Genomic DNA, 18058 nt, shown 5'->3' on the forward strand with positions numbered 1-18058 from the left:
GGGCCTTAAAGGTCAAGTTGTCTCAGTCAGCATGTTTGTTTTAAACAAAATGTGGCCCTTCGGACGAGTGCGTAGCCCCTGGAGTGACCTTCATGATACCGCTTCCAGTAGGAAGCAGTATTTCAAATGGTCAGTTCATTCTGTGAGTTCTGCTTAGAGGACAGCAGAAATGTGACTGTGGTTTGAGTCCTTCAAGGTTTCACCCAGTGCACACACATACATATTCACAGAAAAACAGTGTCAAAATCCACCACATGTCATTTCCAACCGACATGCTGGACATGTTCTGTCTCTTAAATGAACCTCAGGGAATTCGCTGCTGAATATTCCTCCGCTATTGGGCTGACAGGAAGCACTAGAGCTGCCCCCGGTGCTTATGGGCAAATCTGGCACCGGTAAAGACACATCTCTCCACCTCAGCCAAACCAGCTGTCTTAGTCTGCCAACACAGTCAGTCCTTGATAAGCATGAATAGGAATGCAGCCATTTCATAAATGAATATGGATTTATTTATTTTATGACTTTTTCAACAGACATCAGTAAAGCATTTTATAGTAAGATAACACCCGGCTCCGTATATTAAATAAAATAAAAAATCCATTATATTAAGTCAAAGGAATAACGCTTGTAGATTTCATTGACAGTAGCTTCATTTTAGTCACCAGAGAGTGTTGGTTTGAATATGTGGAAGATGATCCAACTATATTATGAATGCCTCATCTGATTTCACCTCATTACCTCATTTAAATGTCATAACCTTTAACACAGCTGATTATCCCACTCATTGAAATACTGCCACAAAGTAAAGCTTTCTCTGTGTGCTTAAAGGGCATTTAAAAGTCGTATGCGCTCAGCCCGAGAACACAAATTCTGTTCGGGCCTTTTAAATTCACACTGTGTATTTGATTTGCTGCAGGGCTGTTGGCACAATGACACATCAAAAATGAATCAAAAGAGAAAAATAGAATTTTTTGAAGCATATCGAAAGAGTTATAATTATACTTTTCAGCAGTTTCCGTCCCTGTTTCTGTTTTTGGCTCGAAATATATTTACCCCACTGAGATAATTATTTTTATTTTTTTTTTCTTTCTCGCTCTTCCTAATGTGGTTTCATATCAGCTTTTGGTGCTGCGAGCAATTAATTTGTTGAATTGTGATATATTGTTTTAAGATACAACTCGTGTTAATTGGAATTCAGAGAACGACTGCCACAGGGTTTCGGGATAATGGTTGCTGTTTCTCTTCAGTCACTCTTCAGTGGCGCTTGTACACTAAAGGCGGTTTTATAACAGGAAGTCCTGCTTGAATGCTTGTGCTGAGAGGGAGAGGGTAAAGAAAAAGTGATGAGTCAGGCGTGGAGGAACACGACTGAATGAGAAGGCGACCAAGCGTGCTGGCCATTATGTGTATCCTTCCTGTCAATCATAAGCCAGACTGACAGTTCACACAATTGTTTTAACAGATGATCTCCAGGGAGAAGACCCTCAGCCTTTCTGAATTGATCATGACATCAGAAACATTTCTTTGGATGCGCAAAATTTATTTTATTCCCTCTCGACACAGAGCAAAAAGTAGTTCTATTTTGACTCTGGATTCTTTGAGGCATGGACTGCTCGCCGCTCCCCCTTCCCCCATAGAAAAATGATGGTGTTAATTAAGAAGACCAGCAGGAACAGACTGGGATCAAGATGGTATAATTATTAAAGGCCTGCTCGTGCTAATGCGCTGCACTTTAGCTGTGGGCTCAGGATGGCAGAACCCTGGAAACCCACAATCTTGCCTCCGTCTGTAATTTATATCAACCAGTTCTTTTCCTCAAGAGTCGCAGGCAGCTCCTCTGTTATTTTATAAACGGCTCCTGTGTTATGAACACATTTTTAAAGCTATTTTTCGATGACGTTTTAATTTAGCTTTTTGTTTGTTTTTGTGTGTTGTATTTTTCTTAATGCATTTTTCAAAACCGTAAATGCAAAATAATCAACCTGGTCTCGAAATATGTACCTCTGAGCACTTTTTGTGCAACATCGTTTTTATGTGCCTTACTGCAAATTTCACCTCTGTTTCAGTGAGAAATGTCCAGTGAGTAGTGCTAGAACACACGTTCAGTGTTTTATTTACGTTGATATAAGTATGTGTTGCAGCCGTATACAATTCAAATATCCAGAGAAAAATCTGGATATGTTAAATATCCTGAGAAATCCTACCCAAATAAACCTACCCGATACTGTTAGCAAATGCAGAACTGATATAAAAAAGCATTTGTTGATGCAACCTTGCCATTTCAACTTCCTTGAACACAGATTTGTCAAACGGTAGTTAAACAGTACTATTTTACTGTATTTACTGTGTAATAAAATAAACACAGCCACAATGAGCGTAACACCTCTTTTAAAAACATTAAAAACATCACTCTGAAATAACTGAGAATGTATAGTTTTGTTTCAAAAGATTTGGTTTCAATAAAACAGACCATATATTAGACTAAATATTCCAGAAATATGAAGAGCAAAACATCATCTTCATATGGAATTTCATCAAATAGATCAAATTCATTGCACTCAGAAATACCACAGTATTGAACTAGCAAAAAAACATCAGTCTTTTGGAAGCTCATCTGAAGAACCGTTTAAAAGTTTCAGGAAGACGTCTTCCTCGAAATGTTTACACGACTCGTGCGGCGCTGGTGTTTTTGCTTCACCCTGAAGGTGCTCAGGGCCGGCGCCGGTCAGCACGAGGCCAGTGATTTGTGCCGTACAGCTGGGTCTGCAGAGGGCGGGAGGAGGTGTGTAGGGGAGCGCTGGGTGTTTTAGTGGGCAGCTGCTAATGCTTAATCTCTCCCATGCTGACACCGGCTGAATTAATTGATAGTGTTCTCTGGAAGTCTGCTGGAAAGTTGTCAGGGCCCGTCAGATAAATCACTGGACAGGATTCCTCTCTGTCGTTTACTGACTCTGGCCTCAGCCGCCTCCGTCTTTGTGTGTTCATGTGGCCCGTCACAAGAGGGAGGGGGGGGTTGAAAGAAAGAAAAATAAAGCCCGGTCAAAAGAGTGGGGTTTTGTTTGCGTGTGTTCAGTGGATTGTTCCTTGTTTTCCAACCCAGTGAGAAACTGAAATGTGTAACCAGTACAGTACATCATTGTCAGTTTCTTTATGTCCTTTTTGTGAAAGTACGAATGTACATTTTAATCTCAGTTCAAATTTCTACTGAAAGTTTGAGGCCTTTTAAGAAAGTTAACTTAAAGGATGGAGACGAAGGTGCATCTTTAACCTATTTTTCACAATCAAGACTAAACTAAAGTGAACTTTGAGTAGCTAAATATGATTTCCTGTTTCACAAGAACATTCCCGACCAGAGTATTCACCCTCCGTAGTGACTGATACTTGACTAGCTAAAAACTTGCATTCTGTAGTATAATATACTTAGCCTTTACTAATTATGATCGAGAATGGCAAAGAAGATTAGGACGATAGGAAAGAAAAATAGAAGGATTACACTAATAGTAGCTAATGTATAAACAGCAGGAATGTAGATTAATTGTGTAGTCACTACTAAAAAGGCTGTTCCAGCTCTGGCTTATGTACACATGCATTATTTCTAGGGCTCACAGTGAACACTTTGGAGAGGAATTGATATTGGAGTAGTTATTTTAAAGATGACATGAAATGGTTTTGGCGAGCGCTGTTTTCTTTCCCATGCTGGAGTGCTTCATTTTCCAGTTAATATTAAACGTGTAAAGGTTTGTTTATTAACTTTTAGGAGTATACAAACATTTAAATCACTTTAATTCTAATAGATATGGAATGAAAATTACAAAACTTTCGTTTTTTTATAGATCCTCAGAGTTGCTTCCAAAACCAATTTTCATTCTAATACTTTATTTTAGCAGTTCTATTGTTCCTCCTTAATAAAAATGGGCAAAATAAACTCCTGCTGGATTATTCTCACAAAGATCCGCTATATGAAACATTGATTCATTCTTAATGTTTCCACTGCAACAATGTGTTTATTTTTGGCATAGGCCTTATTGATGTTTACACTCTCAACAGCCACTGCGCTCTTAATGAGATTAACACATAAAAATCAATTAAAGTTCTGCTAAAAAACACAAACCAAAACAAGCGTGCAGCGCAAGGGTATTGTTCCACTGTCACGTTTGCCTCTTAATGTTACGCGATGTCTCGACCAATTCTAGACCTTCACAATCACATTGAATGTCGAAAGCCGTCTCATCCAATTTTCGCAGAAATATTCTCTGCTAGATCAGCCTACGCAATGTTACTTCATCCTTTTTTCTTGCTTAAGTAGTGATGCCAGGCAGCAATAGCTTAACCCTGATCAATGTCAGGGTTTTTAGTTTTACAGTTCTTTTGAGAGGCTGGAATTTCAGACATCAGCGTTCTGACACATTTCAAATGCTCGGCCTGACAGGTAACATGTCTCAAGGTGCAGATACTTTGAGTCTGATCTGCTGATGTTGGCTTGTTAACCCTCATCATTTAAACCGCTGAGAAATGGCAGATGTGATCATTGCTTATTTTTTTCAGAATCTTATCTATCTATCTATCTATCTCTCTCTCTCTCTCTCTCTCTCTCTCTCTATATATATATATATATATATATATATATATATATATATATATATATATATTTTTTTTTTTTTTTTTTTTTTACTTTGCAAGGTAGTGTTTGGAGGAGTACTGCATTAATAAGTTACAATTTTTTTTTTAAATATAAATACGTGTAATGAAGTTCATTGGAGAAGAATGACAAGGAAGTAAGGGCTGGTGGGTAATCATTTTCTTACTCTGAAATAACAGCCAAAAAGAAGAAAATAAAGGGTTGTCAGGCTCTCTGCCTCGACTGTTTTCTCATAGGCAACCACCAATGAAGCTCAGTCTCTGGTGGGGACCAGTCTCCCTCTCTCCCCCTCCCAGGTTTGTGGAACACTTATAACTCTCCTCTCCCCCAATCAGTGGATTTAGAGACAGTTGTTAATCATCATTCACTCTGCCTCCTTATCACTGCTCGTCTCCTCACCCATTCTCCCGCTGTAGCATTCACATTCCCACTCCAAAATACACTTTTTGAATTTTTTCATGTTTTCATTTTATATATGTATGTTTTTTTTTTTTTTTTTTTTTTTCATATGCGTGTCTGAGATTTTAGAAATAACTATTTCAAATAGACACTCAATCTTTGATTGAACTGTTAAAAAGTTACGTGTTTTTTTTGTTCGTTTTGTATGTTTTCCTGCTGTCTTTTATGTATTGATTTTTATTTCCAACTCTCGGCTTCCTTGGCAACTTAGATTTTCAGGCCATCACATTTTCTTTGACCTTCAAACATAGAGCTGCTCTACAGGTGCGTCTCTCGCTCGTGCTCCGGTCCAATTACTCATTCCCCTCACTTCAAGCCCATGACCTTTGACCCAGTGCGTATGATTGCATTCTTCCGTTTTCGTTTAAGTTCATTTTATTTTGGCACAGGAGATTTGGGCTCCATCATTCTCACAGTGGAGCCTCTGTACGCGCTGGCTCTACACTTAGGTGAACGGCCTCACAACAGAAGCAGATGTTCATGCATTTTAATCTGAAATTGTGGCTTTTGTTTGTCTGGCTCCATCTCTTCATTTCCGTAATTACTGCTTCTGTGGAAAAGTCCATCTGAGCCAGGAACGCCGAGAGACAGAATAGTGTTTTTTTTCTCCCCCTTTTCTCACTCTTTCTTTCTGATGGACAGACTCAATTTCACTTTTTGCCTGTAATTACTTGGGTTTGGCGGCCAGCGCTGTTGTCATTTTCCCAGAAATAACAAGTGAACAGAGGCCCTCTGTCCCAGGACTCACCTCTGACTAGCCGTCTATTTACCTTCACGGCACCGGGGTGAACTTAGGATGGAATTCTCTTCACTGGTGTCGTTGTGCTGGTTGAGACACAGCTGCTTTACTGCCTCAATTGGAAGTGAAATGGAATACATTTTTTGTCACACTGTGTCATTGACGATTTAATGTGTATTTTTTATTCATTGGTGGCGATACATGACAGGTGGTGCTACTTAGTTTTTTGGGTGGGATATACTCATAAACACACACAGACATAGACGCATATAAACATATGTATTCAAATAAATTATATCGTATATAAATATTTCCCATGTATGAATGTAACACATTTGTAAACAAGAACGTTTATATGGGATGGATGCAATTAATCACTATTAATCATTTTACAGCACTTCTATATACATATGTACGTAAACGTGAATGACTCTGTTTATGTGTTCCTTTTCTTTGCTGGAGAAGAGTAATTGTGACTGTATGAAGAGGTGCCAAAGGCAATCTGACCTGAGGCTGCAGGTGATAATGGTCATATCAGCAGAGTGTTTTCTTTGTAATAAGACACTGTATGAGAAGTCAAAGGTGAAAAATCACAGTTATATTGTTTGGAAAAAGAAGGTGCTAAAAGCAGTTTCTGTGTGTGTGTGTGTGTGTGTACATATGATTGTCTCAAGGAAATCTCAACCCGCAGTTCTTCAGCCTTGATGTTTTGTTGAGAATGTAGACCGTCTCTTGCCCTTATTTGACAGACTCTGCTTCCTCTAGAGCCCACACCAGAAATACAAGTCTATCAAAACAGCACAAAACCTTCAGAATGACCGGCAAGTGTCAGGGCTATGGTGTCCCCAGGAATCCGGCTCCGGCAGGGTCTGGCACCGAGCCGTCCGCAGCTGTCAGAGTCCTGTGCAGCAAAACGCCAGCACCAGATGAGCTTTGGTAACCTAACCTGGCCCAGGACGCTTTATGAGCCTGGGAACAATCCTGTGTTTTCTTTGAAATGTCTGACCCGACCCCCTGGGTGCTAGACACTAGTGTTATTCCAGTGCTACCCCAATGACTTTATTTTTTTTCTTTCCTCTTTTTATTCCCCAACTGTGGCCAAAACATCATAGAAAATGCATTATGATGTGTCTGCGGATCTTCTAATCCAATAAGAATGTTTGGAATGGGCTTCCTGTCTTTTTTCTCTTTCTCAGAGTTGCTTTAAGAGGTGTTTTGGTTGTGTTTTCACAGGTCCGGTCTAATGACACTGATATGCGAGTGCACTGAAAAGCAGTTTGATCACAGCGAGTGACCGAGGACTAAAACCTTTTATGAGCTTTTTGCTTCACTGAAGGAATTTAGTCAAACAAAGACAGATCAAATGTAGCTTTCTCTGCTGGATACACTGTTTGGACCTTTTAAGGAATGCATTGTGCTTTTCTTACATACTTATTTGTAAATGTAAGACCACTGTGCATCAGTGCATATTTTGTTTTTGCATATTGTTGCCTCTAAAAGTATGTAGTATGGTAAATAGGTGTTCACTGTAACAATGAAGACAGGAGAGTGAAAACAAATCGTGTTGATCTATGCTGTACTTGACCCTTTAGAGCATTTGTTTCCTGCTTTGTACTCCTCCATAATGAAATATGTCCAAAAGTGAGATCTACTCCACCCTGTGATATCTTTCATAGCAACATGACAGTCTGAGGCTTTGTCTACACATTTTTCAGATTTTTTTTAAAAACCCAAACTGTTTAAAAAGCTTCAAACCACAGACAATAAATACACGGAGCGTAAAATATACACAATATTTTATGCACAGTATCACAGTGGGATACTCCTAATGTTATTTCAGGAGGTTTTTGTTAAATGCTGATGCATGTTTAAGTTAGTAAAATATTTAAAAGTGCTTCAAGGTTTTTGAAACAAGTCTCTTACGCTAACTAGTGCACTTATTTCATTCCAAATTCAGTTAAAATAGTAAATGTTTAAAATATCATTAGAATTTAAAACACCTATTTCTATTTTAAAATGTAATTTGTTCCTGCAATTTGGAATTTTAAACAGCCATTACTCTTCATTGTCACATGATTCTTCAGAAGTAATTAAAATGCGCAGATTTTCTTCTCCAGAAGCGTTTCTTATTATTAACAATACTGAAAACAGTTGTGCTGTTAAATACTTTTGTCCTGATGTTTCTTAGATTCTTTAAAATAATTTATTTAAAATAGAAATGTTTAGTAACACTGTAATAGCCTACAGCCACTTTCAATTAAAAAACACTTGCTTAATAAAATTTAAAATTCCTTTCCAATAAAATAAAAAAAAAACCCTGAATGACCACAGATTTCATTGTTATTTGTACGACTATACTGAAACAGGTAAACTGACTAAAAATAATATACCAGAGAAATATTGACAAAAAATAAATTTATATTTACCTTTATTTAATTAATATTTCTTAAATGATTTTTTTTTTTGTTAAAAGATGCAAAAAAAAAAAAATTAAGAAAAACATCTTGCATGTTTACATGAACTGTGGAAATGTCTTCGCTTTAGAAGTCTAAAGTGTATGGATTGGCATTTCCTCGTAGATTAGATGCTAAAATGCAGGCATATTCATGTAAATGGAGCCTAAGATCAAATATAAAAGAGAGAACCCTTATCTGTATCTTCCCAGTTAAATCTGATATTAACATTGAGACAGGTGAGATTTTTATAATTTTCATCACCGTTTTGAAGGGAACTTGAATAATGTCTCTCCCTTTATTCCCACTGCCTGAACAACGAGTGTGATTAGCTAATATAACAATTCGTTGGAGCCCTGAAACTAGCGACGGGTGACGAGATGTCTAATATCTGACATTTAGAGTTCTAAGGATCTCTGATTGGCACTTGATTAGGGTCTAATTCATGCCATTATCTCCTCCAGTAGAATTAGCTGGGTAGAAAATTGTGTGGTAAATCACAGGGGCTGGGAACAGGAGGGGCGGGGAGGAGCTGGGAAATAAAGCATAGAGTTGGAATCAACACTTTTAGTTACCTAATCATAAAGTTGACTTTCGGCCCAATAGAATGGCACGAGACCACATAGTGTTTGCCAACTCTATTGGCAACAGAGGCGTTCATTGCAGTTAAGTGCAGTTCATTTAGGACAATTTACAGAGTTCTTCTTCTTTTTCTTCTTTCTTTCCACCTCCATAGTTTCCTTTCCTCGCCCAGCCCACCCTAACCCACCCCGGCCTGCACTTAATGGCAGCCGCTCCCCCAGGCCTGAACTCCAAACCTCAACGGGGACGGAAAATAATTAGGGAGGGAAAATTGTGCCTGACACCATTTCTGAAAAGCAGGGTATTGTAATGAAAGCAGAGCAAGGATCTTTGTGTCAGAGGGAAAAATTGAAAGGAAAAGAGTCGGAGAGAGAAAGACTTTGCGAGAAAGGCCTTTGGGGGGTTAGCTAGGCATTACGGTCTCGCTGCAGCGCTTGTGGGAAAACGTTAAAACTCATGCATGTGCCCAACAGGTATCTGACTTTTCTCTAGGCACCGTCTGCACTTTTACACGAGGAGTGATTGGATCTGAGAGAGGCTCCTACACACTGTACAGGATTTTTTTTGCTGAAAATTTCCTAATATCGGTTTTATTCTAACTACAATAACATCTCATTTTAGTCAATGGAACTATATATGTAAAAAATGTGAGTTTACTGGTATAAATCATATTCTTTCTAGATTTCTCTTCATTTTAGTACTACCAAATTGCAGTGTTTTTCTTTCTTTTTTTTTGTCCTGTTATATTGATTAATTATCATCATGATGCAAATTTTTTATCTTGTCTTCATTATTGTTGACTCAATCAATGCAGAACACCTTCAAAATGAATAACTCGGCTGGCGCTGAGTCACACATCCTACAGTCACACGCTTTGAGCGGATCGATTCAACATTAGCAGTAATGGCGGAGGAGACTTGGAATGGCCATGGTGGACAACACCAGATGCTACGCTGCATAGTTGGGGAGCGCATAAATGACAGATCCGCTGCTGAAAGGTCCAGCGGGGGCATCTTAGCTTTTGAAGAGGAGTGAAATATTACACTGGGTGGCATAGTTGCAGGATAACTACAGACTGAAAGTGCTGTTTTTAGAGCCTTGGCAGCTGTCTTGAAAGCACGGGAAGCCAGGGATTGCAAATTTCTTTAATAGCCAAGCGATCAGTGTTTAGACTTTAGGGGACTGCACGAATATGCTCTTGGTGGGTTTTATTTGTTGACCCCTGTTGTGATGTCACAGTTTGCATAATGAGCCACAAAGCAGATGATGGCAGCTTGTACAAGCTCTCAAAAACATCTTGGACTGAGTATTAATTGACACTGAGCAGCCAAATACAGAAACAAATGTGTTGCTTAACTGTATCAGTAAGACCATTAATTGTTAGTATTGTGCCAGAAAGACGCAAATAGCACACTATATCTCTTAATGACACGTTCTCCGCTCAAAGGTGACAATAAACACCACACTTAGCTAATGACGATCAGAGGCTGCCCTTGTAAGTTCGCTAGCATCGCAATCAGCAGGGAATTCTCTTTAAATCCTCCCCAGATTAGAAAATAAATTGACACCCCGGCTCGCATCTGGGTCACGCTTCTGCTGCGGCTCGGCTGAGACCTGCTTTTGGTGTTGTTAATTCATTTGTCATGAACAGAAATCATCGGAGTCGCTAGGGAACGATTGGGAACAGTAAGTCCTGCATTCGGAGCTCTACACAAATTCCCCCAGTTAGACAGCCACGGTTATTGATTCCCGCAAAGAATTACATTGTTTTGTGCCACACGTTGTTGTGTCGGACTAGAAAGTTGAGGAATCGGCTGACTGGACATGATTGCGCTCGGGATCCAGGCCCGGGCCCCTGGGCTCATTACCTGGGCTGGATGGGAGAATAGGCTCTCGGCTCTGCTTTCTCATCTCGAAAGCCATTTTTTATCGGAATTCATCTCTAAATATACCTGCGGTGGGTGAGGTGGGGGGTTAGTGAGATTACGGTATTGAGCCAGCAGACGATTTCGGTTTTAGCGCCCAAAGCGATTTCAGATTGCCTGTCTTTAGAGATGTATGAATTGCGCTGCATTTTGATACCTTCGCTTCGCAGCGAAAACGGGAAACACGGGCTGCCACTCACACTGACGCTGCCGTCACCCGATATGGCATCTGCAGCACCCAGCCCCACTGAACTCGTCTCCAAACAAATGGAGCGAAATTAAACCTGAGCTACTATGATGCAAGGCCACAGAAATCAGCTGAAGCCTCTCAACGCATCTAACGGGATTTGCTGTCACAGTGAGCAGAACTCCCAGATTACTTCTGAAAATCATTACTCGCGTCGTACAACAATGCAATCAGTTTAATATCCTCGGGAAGTCACGTAGGCTGGTGCCAAACAGACTTTTGGTTGTGACGCATTAGAGTGTCAGAGATATGTTGCTCTGAAGCTCTTGTATTGCGGATATTTTCTAATCGGGAACTCGCTTCAGACCTTGCAGTCCAGTAGCCTCTCGCCTAGAATATTGATGAGAGTCTGAAAACACCCCTAATGTGAGTGTCGGTGTGCATGTGGGTGATAGATAATCCTGTGCATGTGGACAAAAGACGTTAGTCCAGGGACTTGAGCCCAGTGAGAAGGTGATGATGATGATGAGGAGAAGGAGGTTTCAGCAGCAGCTGGTGAAGGCTCCAGGGCACCTGAAGACATCTCTCACCCGGCCTGGCTCTCTTCTCTCATGGGGAGTTCACCTAGCACCTGCTGGAGGTGATCAGAAGCTACGTAAAGAGCTAAATCTGCACTTTCACACAGCCATGTTCAATCTACCACTGTTTCTTGCTGGGTGTTTTCTCTAACTTCAGGCACTTTGATGTCCCTTATCTCATTTTTTTTATCTTAAGCATGAATTGTAAACAAAACAAAACAAAAAATGTCGATTTTTAAAAAAAAAATCCATTTTCTGTTATCAAAATTTAAAATATTTTTTTTTTTTATATTTTTGAACAAATATTTAATGCTCACCTAGGCTGCATTTCTTTAACTAAAATACAGCAGTTTAGTGAAATGTTATAATTTAATGTAACAGTTTTTTGATTGATTGTTTTTTAAAAGTAATTTATTCCTGTGACATGAAAGCTGAATTTTCATCAGTCATTACTTCAATCTTTGGTGTCACATGATACTGCAGAAAACACTTTATATTTTTTACAAACGGTTGTGCTGCTTAGTATTTATGTGGAAACCATGATGCATTTATTTTTTGAATTCTTTGATTATTGTAAATGTTTTGAAAATTCAATTTTAGAAAATCCAATTTTTCTTGCTTACTGACCCCAAAATTTGGTAGTATGTTTATTTTATTTTTGCAGTGCTTTAGTAGCTGTTTTTGCATCTCTAATATACGAGCACAGGCTGTTTTTAGTCTGAAGTCATCCCTGTCTGTATGTAGTACATTCATCAGCTAAATCTTTTATGCCTATAAGCTATTTTTTTATCATTGAAATTGGTGTGTCTGCGTTAACCCTGATGGTCTCTAGAAATCTACATATTTCTACAAGAAACCACTCAACTGAGTCACTGGCCTTGTCAGTGATGAACACAAAATAAGCAAGAGAAAAAAAGTAAAAACATTTTTTAGGCTGATCTGAGGGAAGATGAAAGCTATCAGGCCAGTATGGTACATGCTTGGCGTGGGATTGTAAGGATACAGAATAAATCAGCATTTGTGATGTTTTTCTGACCAGCCAGAGACATGCAGAGGGCAGTGATACGAGAACTGCATAAGCATCAAATAATCAGATATAGGAGAGAAGGATTCACAAAACCAGAAACATATTTGATGTGTTCACCAGCAGCATCAGGTCAGATAATAATGGGCTTTGACAGGCTGTGAGGAGGTGAGGAAATCTCGATTTTGATCATGTGCTGATTGACTTGTATCTCCCGATCTCCATCCGCTCCTTGGCCTCCAGCTCCAGATTTTGCTCAGTCTCTGTACAAATGGAAACCATGGAAGTTCAGGATTTGAAGTCTGACGTTGTTAGAGCGAGACATTATGCTAGTATTCACCTCTGGGTTATGGTTAGTCCATTTGTATGTTGGTTTGTTGGGAATGCATGTTACTTGATTGTTACTTGATGTTATGATGTACAAAGGTGTATAAGTGCAAACTTTTTCTAGACTGGTAAGTTTTCAAAAAAGCAAACAGGAAAGAGTTAGAGATTACAGATTTATAACCCTTCATATAAAATAATATTAATGTTGTATATGAAAAATTAAATACTATTCATTTAAATCAAACTCGTCAGTGGGTTACTTGAGGACTAGGATCAGTCAGCAAGTAGGATGAACTGTAACATCATGTGCTTTGCTTTTAACTGCCCTTAATGAAAAACAAGCATTTTGCGGAGCGTTATTAATTATTGCTTTTGAGTAAACACATCTTCGTGCGCTTCTACAAACAGACTGACATTACTGAGGGTTTATTTCCTGCGTAAATGCTTCCCTCCTGCTGAAGCCCAAACATTCACACATGCATGTTGATTACCTATTCAACATACTACAAGAATTTATTGCCTTTTAACCGTGCTTGCAATCTGCAATAACATGCTCCACTTCCTGTAACACTCATCTCTCAAAGGCTGTGGTGTGCTTGACCAGGCGTATTCACGAGAGGTGTGATTCACAGCCAACTGACTTTTAATGCTAACGCATAAGAGCTGTAATAATGTACTTTACATGCAGCAAAATATGCTGTTTTTACGGTAATGCTGTTTGCTGAGCAAGAGGCTTTGTGCGTAATGGACTTTGTTTACAAAGGACCTGCTATACATTAATAGTAATGGTCCCAAATTTGATTAGCTGATATTTAGTGCGTATGTATGTATGTATGTATGTATGTATGTATGTGTGTGTATATATACGGTATATATTAGTGTAACTTTGACTATTAAAGTCTGCAAATAAAGTATTGTCAGTCATTATTTCTTTAGGTGGTGCTAAGAGACTTTTTGCGTAAGTCAGTTAAGCACTGTTTTGTTCAAACATATGCGTAATTGAATCCTTCACTGAATTGATTTAATTAAAAATGATGATTCATTAATGTCTGTGTTTTATGAATAAATCAATGAATTGCTCTCTTATTCATTCAGAATAGATAGGAATACAGCTTATGGCCAGGAGGCTTGCAAAATCTTTGCTAACTATCATCTTCACAGTCTGTTTAATTTTTTCTTGTGAGATTAGGGAGATTTTAAAAGATTTTTGTTCAGTGGACTTAACATAGATTTGTTTTCTTTACTGTTTTTTTTTTTTTTTATGTACTTTCTGCATTACTTTTGGTCATGGCTATATCCCTTCGAGCCCCAAGCCAAAATAAACAACTGGCTTTATGAGTGAGTCTTTGACACACAACAAGCGAATTGTTCAAAATGCTGATTCATTTAGGAAACAAATGCAAATGCTGTTTGTTACTGGTATACATGACAGCTATTACTGATTTGGCGTTGTTTGGAACTATTTTCGTTGACAGAACTGTAGCAAGCACTCTCTAAAATGTTATTTTCAATATTAACTTCTTTTATATTAAGCTGTTATATAAAATGTGCTTTGTTGAATTTGAGTGATCCCTCTGTGTGATCGATGCTGATTTCTCAGCATTTGTCAGCAACTGTATGTATTAAAGAAACGTACAATCTTCACATTACAGCAGCATGTAAAGAAGCACGCCTACACAACTCTGTCAACATGTCCATTGCGTTCTGATAGCGTTTGATGCGGTAATTGTCAGGCTGTCTGAGCAACCGATTCTCTCATTGCAAGCTCTGTCACTGTCTTCATCTTTTCGAACTGAGTGCTTTCTCAAAAGCCATCGGAATCTGTATCTGTCGACTTGCTGTCGCTCAGACCATTAAAGATGATTGATCGTGGTGGAAAAATCTTCCCTCCAGCTGGTGTCTCCTAAAGAAAATTGTGACGAAAAAACCTGTATGTAGTTTTTGTCAACTTAGGTGGAGTTTCTGACAAGGAACAAGAGCAAGGAAAATGGGGTTTTGTTTTTTGCCGAAGCTGTTCACACTCATTTACAATGTCATTGCACAATGAATGAGCGAGTGGATCAGGTCGATCATGAAATTTAGCTGGAGCTCATCCTCTCTTCTGTAACAGCGGGCTGTCTGTCATCTTTATTGCCTCTCATCTGCTTGTGTCATTAGCGCACTGAGACTGATCTCCTTTATGACATGCTGTTCATCTCTGCACAAACCAGATCAGTGGCAGCAGCTAAAGCATACATTTAGGTCACATGTATCAGGACCTGTTGGCTGGGGCGTTCAATCAATCACAGGTTGAGAAGCAGGAATGATTTGTCTTCATTTGTTCAACGTAAACATCAGCACTTTTTACGGATGCATTTAATGTCAATGATGTGACATTTTGGTGTAAAATAATATTTAAGTTGATGTTTATGCTTTATGCTGATTGTTCTTCTACTAAATATGTGACAAATCCCAAGTTTTTCACTTGTTTGTTATTCTATCGCTTTATCTATCAAATGTAGGACAGGGCTCTGCTTCGGTTCGTGTATTGCTGCTCGCATGTTCTGCATATTTATTTATTTTTCTTATGACTATACCTTTATGATATTATTCTTTGACTGATAATGGTTTTTGGGCTTATGGAGGGAGGGAAAACTTTTGGATTCTATACCTTTGCCCACACATGCAAGCTGTACCATCAGTCAAAGGCATCCTGGGCTTACACATTTGAAATTAAAACATTGAAAACACACTAAACAAAAGCTTCAAGACAAAAGACAATAATTTTAGACAAATCAACTGTGCTTTGAAGTGCTTTAGCATTTTTTAGTATCAGTAGATCAAGGGTCTTGACTCCTCATTGCACAAGTCCCTTTTTATTATGTTGATGCTTATATGAATCCTGTTTTAAAACATAGACTTGAAAGAATAGCTCAGCACAGAATTGAAATCATCATCACTTAATTTTGTTCCAAACCTGAATGTCTTTGTCTTCTGTGGAGAATATTTTAGGAATATATATTTTTTTCCTCACAATTTTTTTTGTCCCTGTTGGGCATACACAGACCTTGTCACAGGCTATGGACTGTTGTCGTGTGTGTTTTTGAAACAACATCATGGTGAATAAAGCATTTCAGCTGGGGAAAAAAAAAAATCTTTAATATTGCAACAAACGTTTCTGTTGTCACATCAGCGTTGTTTCTCTCTTTCAGTGGATGGCTGCATACACAGAGCCGCGGGTCATCTCCTGTATGAAGAGTGCCACTCATTAAACGGCTGTGACACTGGAAAAGCCAAGATCACCTGTGGCTATGACCTCCCCGCTAAATGTAAGTATCAGCATGTTGCCCTTATTTTTATTTTTTTTGTATTATGTTGCATGCAATGCAGACCACTGTATGGAGAAGTCCAGCGAAGCTCACAATCGGACATCTTACCTTGCAGTTTTATTAAACAATAAGCGTTATTCTAGAGCAGAGTTAATTACAAGTGTAATGAGTGAGTGTTACCATGCTTCAACTTTGTGATGTTCCTGCGGCAGAGCACCCGTTGTTTGCAGCGACGCAGCTCGAGCGCGTATGTGTGATTAATGGAGTGGTATTATTAGTGCGCTGATTATCATGATGACTTGCTGTGGTGTGCTTGGCTGGCTGAAGGGGCCATCTGTACTCCAACAAAGACATTAAGGGAACTATTAGTTTGTAATTTGATTGATATTTCATCCTTGATTTATTCCATTAGCTTATGGCATTCTCTGACTCATGTGAGTGATGATGAGCGTCACGCTGGTAGCGGCTGGGAGACTGCGTTGCTACGAGGCGTCGTCGTGGGATTTACAATGCGAGAGGGTGTCTTGTGTCGTGCCGTCCGCCTGCTGTGGTGAAGATGTGCTTAAAACATTAACGGACTCTAATCTATGGGCTTCTCCTGAGGTGGTCTGATGTAGATAAACAAGGTCATTGCTCTGCTAAACCCCATTAGACAGTGATTTGCAGGTCTTAGCTGGTTTTAGGATGGTTTAACTCAGCCTCAAAATACGTCTAACTTGTATTCAGGCAGCTGTGTGGATAGGCTGGAGATAGGTTGGTCAACCAGCTGGTCTCCCGTTCTTACCATCTTGCATGATGTTTTGACCTATTTTACCTTGTCTCTCAGCCTGGTTAAGCTGGCTTAGTTGCCTGACTAGCTTGTCTCCCAATTTTACCACATGACTAGTGCTATTGAATGCAGTAGTTTGCTATTTTGAGTCAAGTTACCTTGTCTTCTAGCCTGGTTATGCTGTGTTAGTTGGTTATCCAGCTCCCAGTTTTACCAGCTGACTAGTGTTTCTGAATGATGTGAATTGCAGCAGATAGCTGAGTGTTCACATTTTCAGCGTTCATAAATGGTATTAATTTTCTCTGTTTGGGTCTTAAACTCTTAAATATGATTTTTACAAAGTATGAGGGGAAACCCTGAGCTCATCTTTTAGCCTTAACAGTTAACTAGTACTCTTAAGTGATGTGGCTTGCTGGTTCTAGTTTAATTTAGTTGGTCTCCCAGCTTGATTAACCTGGTTTAGTTGATTATCCAGCTCCCAGCCTTACCAGCTGATTAGCGCTCTTGAATGATGTAGTTTGCTGTTCTCATTTAAGTTGCTTTGTCTCACAGCCTGTTTTATTTGGCAAACCAGCTGTTCTCCAAGCCTTACCAGCTGACTAGTGCTCTTAAATGACGTGGTTTGCAGGTTCTAGTTCTAGTTGGTCTTACAGTCTGGTTTAGATGGTCAGCTATTTGGTTTTCTAGCCTTACTTGCTAACTTTTGCTCAAAACCTGTCTAAAACTAGCAAATCTGGCAGTCTAATCCAGTATATTAGACTAACTAACCCCCTTAGGTTTATATTCTTGCATTCCTTTATACACACACTTAAAAAAAAAAAAAGTTACTCCATGCAAACGTGCATTTGTTTATTTCTTTATTTGATTACTTCTACAATATGTTCAAATTCTTTTTGCCTTCTCTAGCTTTGCTGAAACCGTACGATCAACCTAAGCTTTTTTATTTGAATATCCTATTTTGTATTTAATTTTCCCGTCATTGAAAAACAGAGCAGCTCAAATATCTTGCAAACATTGTTACATGTTTTGTGTTCTGCTACCTGTCTTTTCTAACAAGAAGCTGATATT

At 39.0% G+C, this 18058-nt stretch overlaps 1 protein-coding gene across 2 annotated transcripts in view; it reads left to right on the forward strand.

Annotated features, from left to right (window-relative positions):
• macrod2 (mono-ADP ribosylhydrolase 2) overlaps window positions 1–18058 on the forward strand; it is a 460723-nt gene that overhangs the window by 155322 nt on the left and 287343 nt on the right. For both annotated transcript variants that reach the window (XM_043255070.1, XM_043255069.1), the window contains exon 5: window positions 16105–16221. In XM_043255070.1, coding sequence (XP_043111005.1) covers window positions 16105–16221 — 117 coding nt within the window. The remainder of the gene's footprint in view (window positions 1–16104; window positions 16222–18058) is intronic.

This window comes from Puntigrus tetrazona, chromosome 13, assembly GCF_018831695.1.
Source record: "Puntigrus tetrazona isolate hp1 chromosome 13, ASM1883169v1, whole genome shotgun sequence".
In the NCBI taxonomy this organism is placed as follows: domain Eukaryota; kingdom Metazoa; phylum Chordata; class Actinopteri; order Cypriniformes; family Cyprinidae; genus Puntigrus; species Puntigrus tetrazona.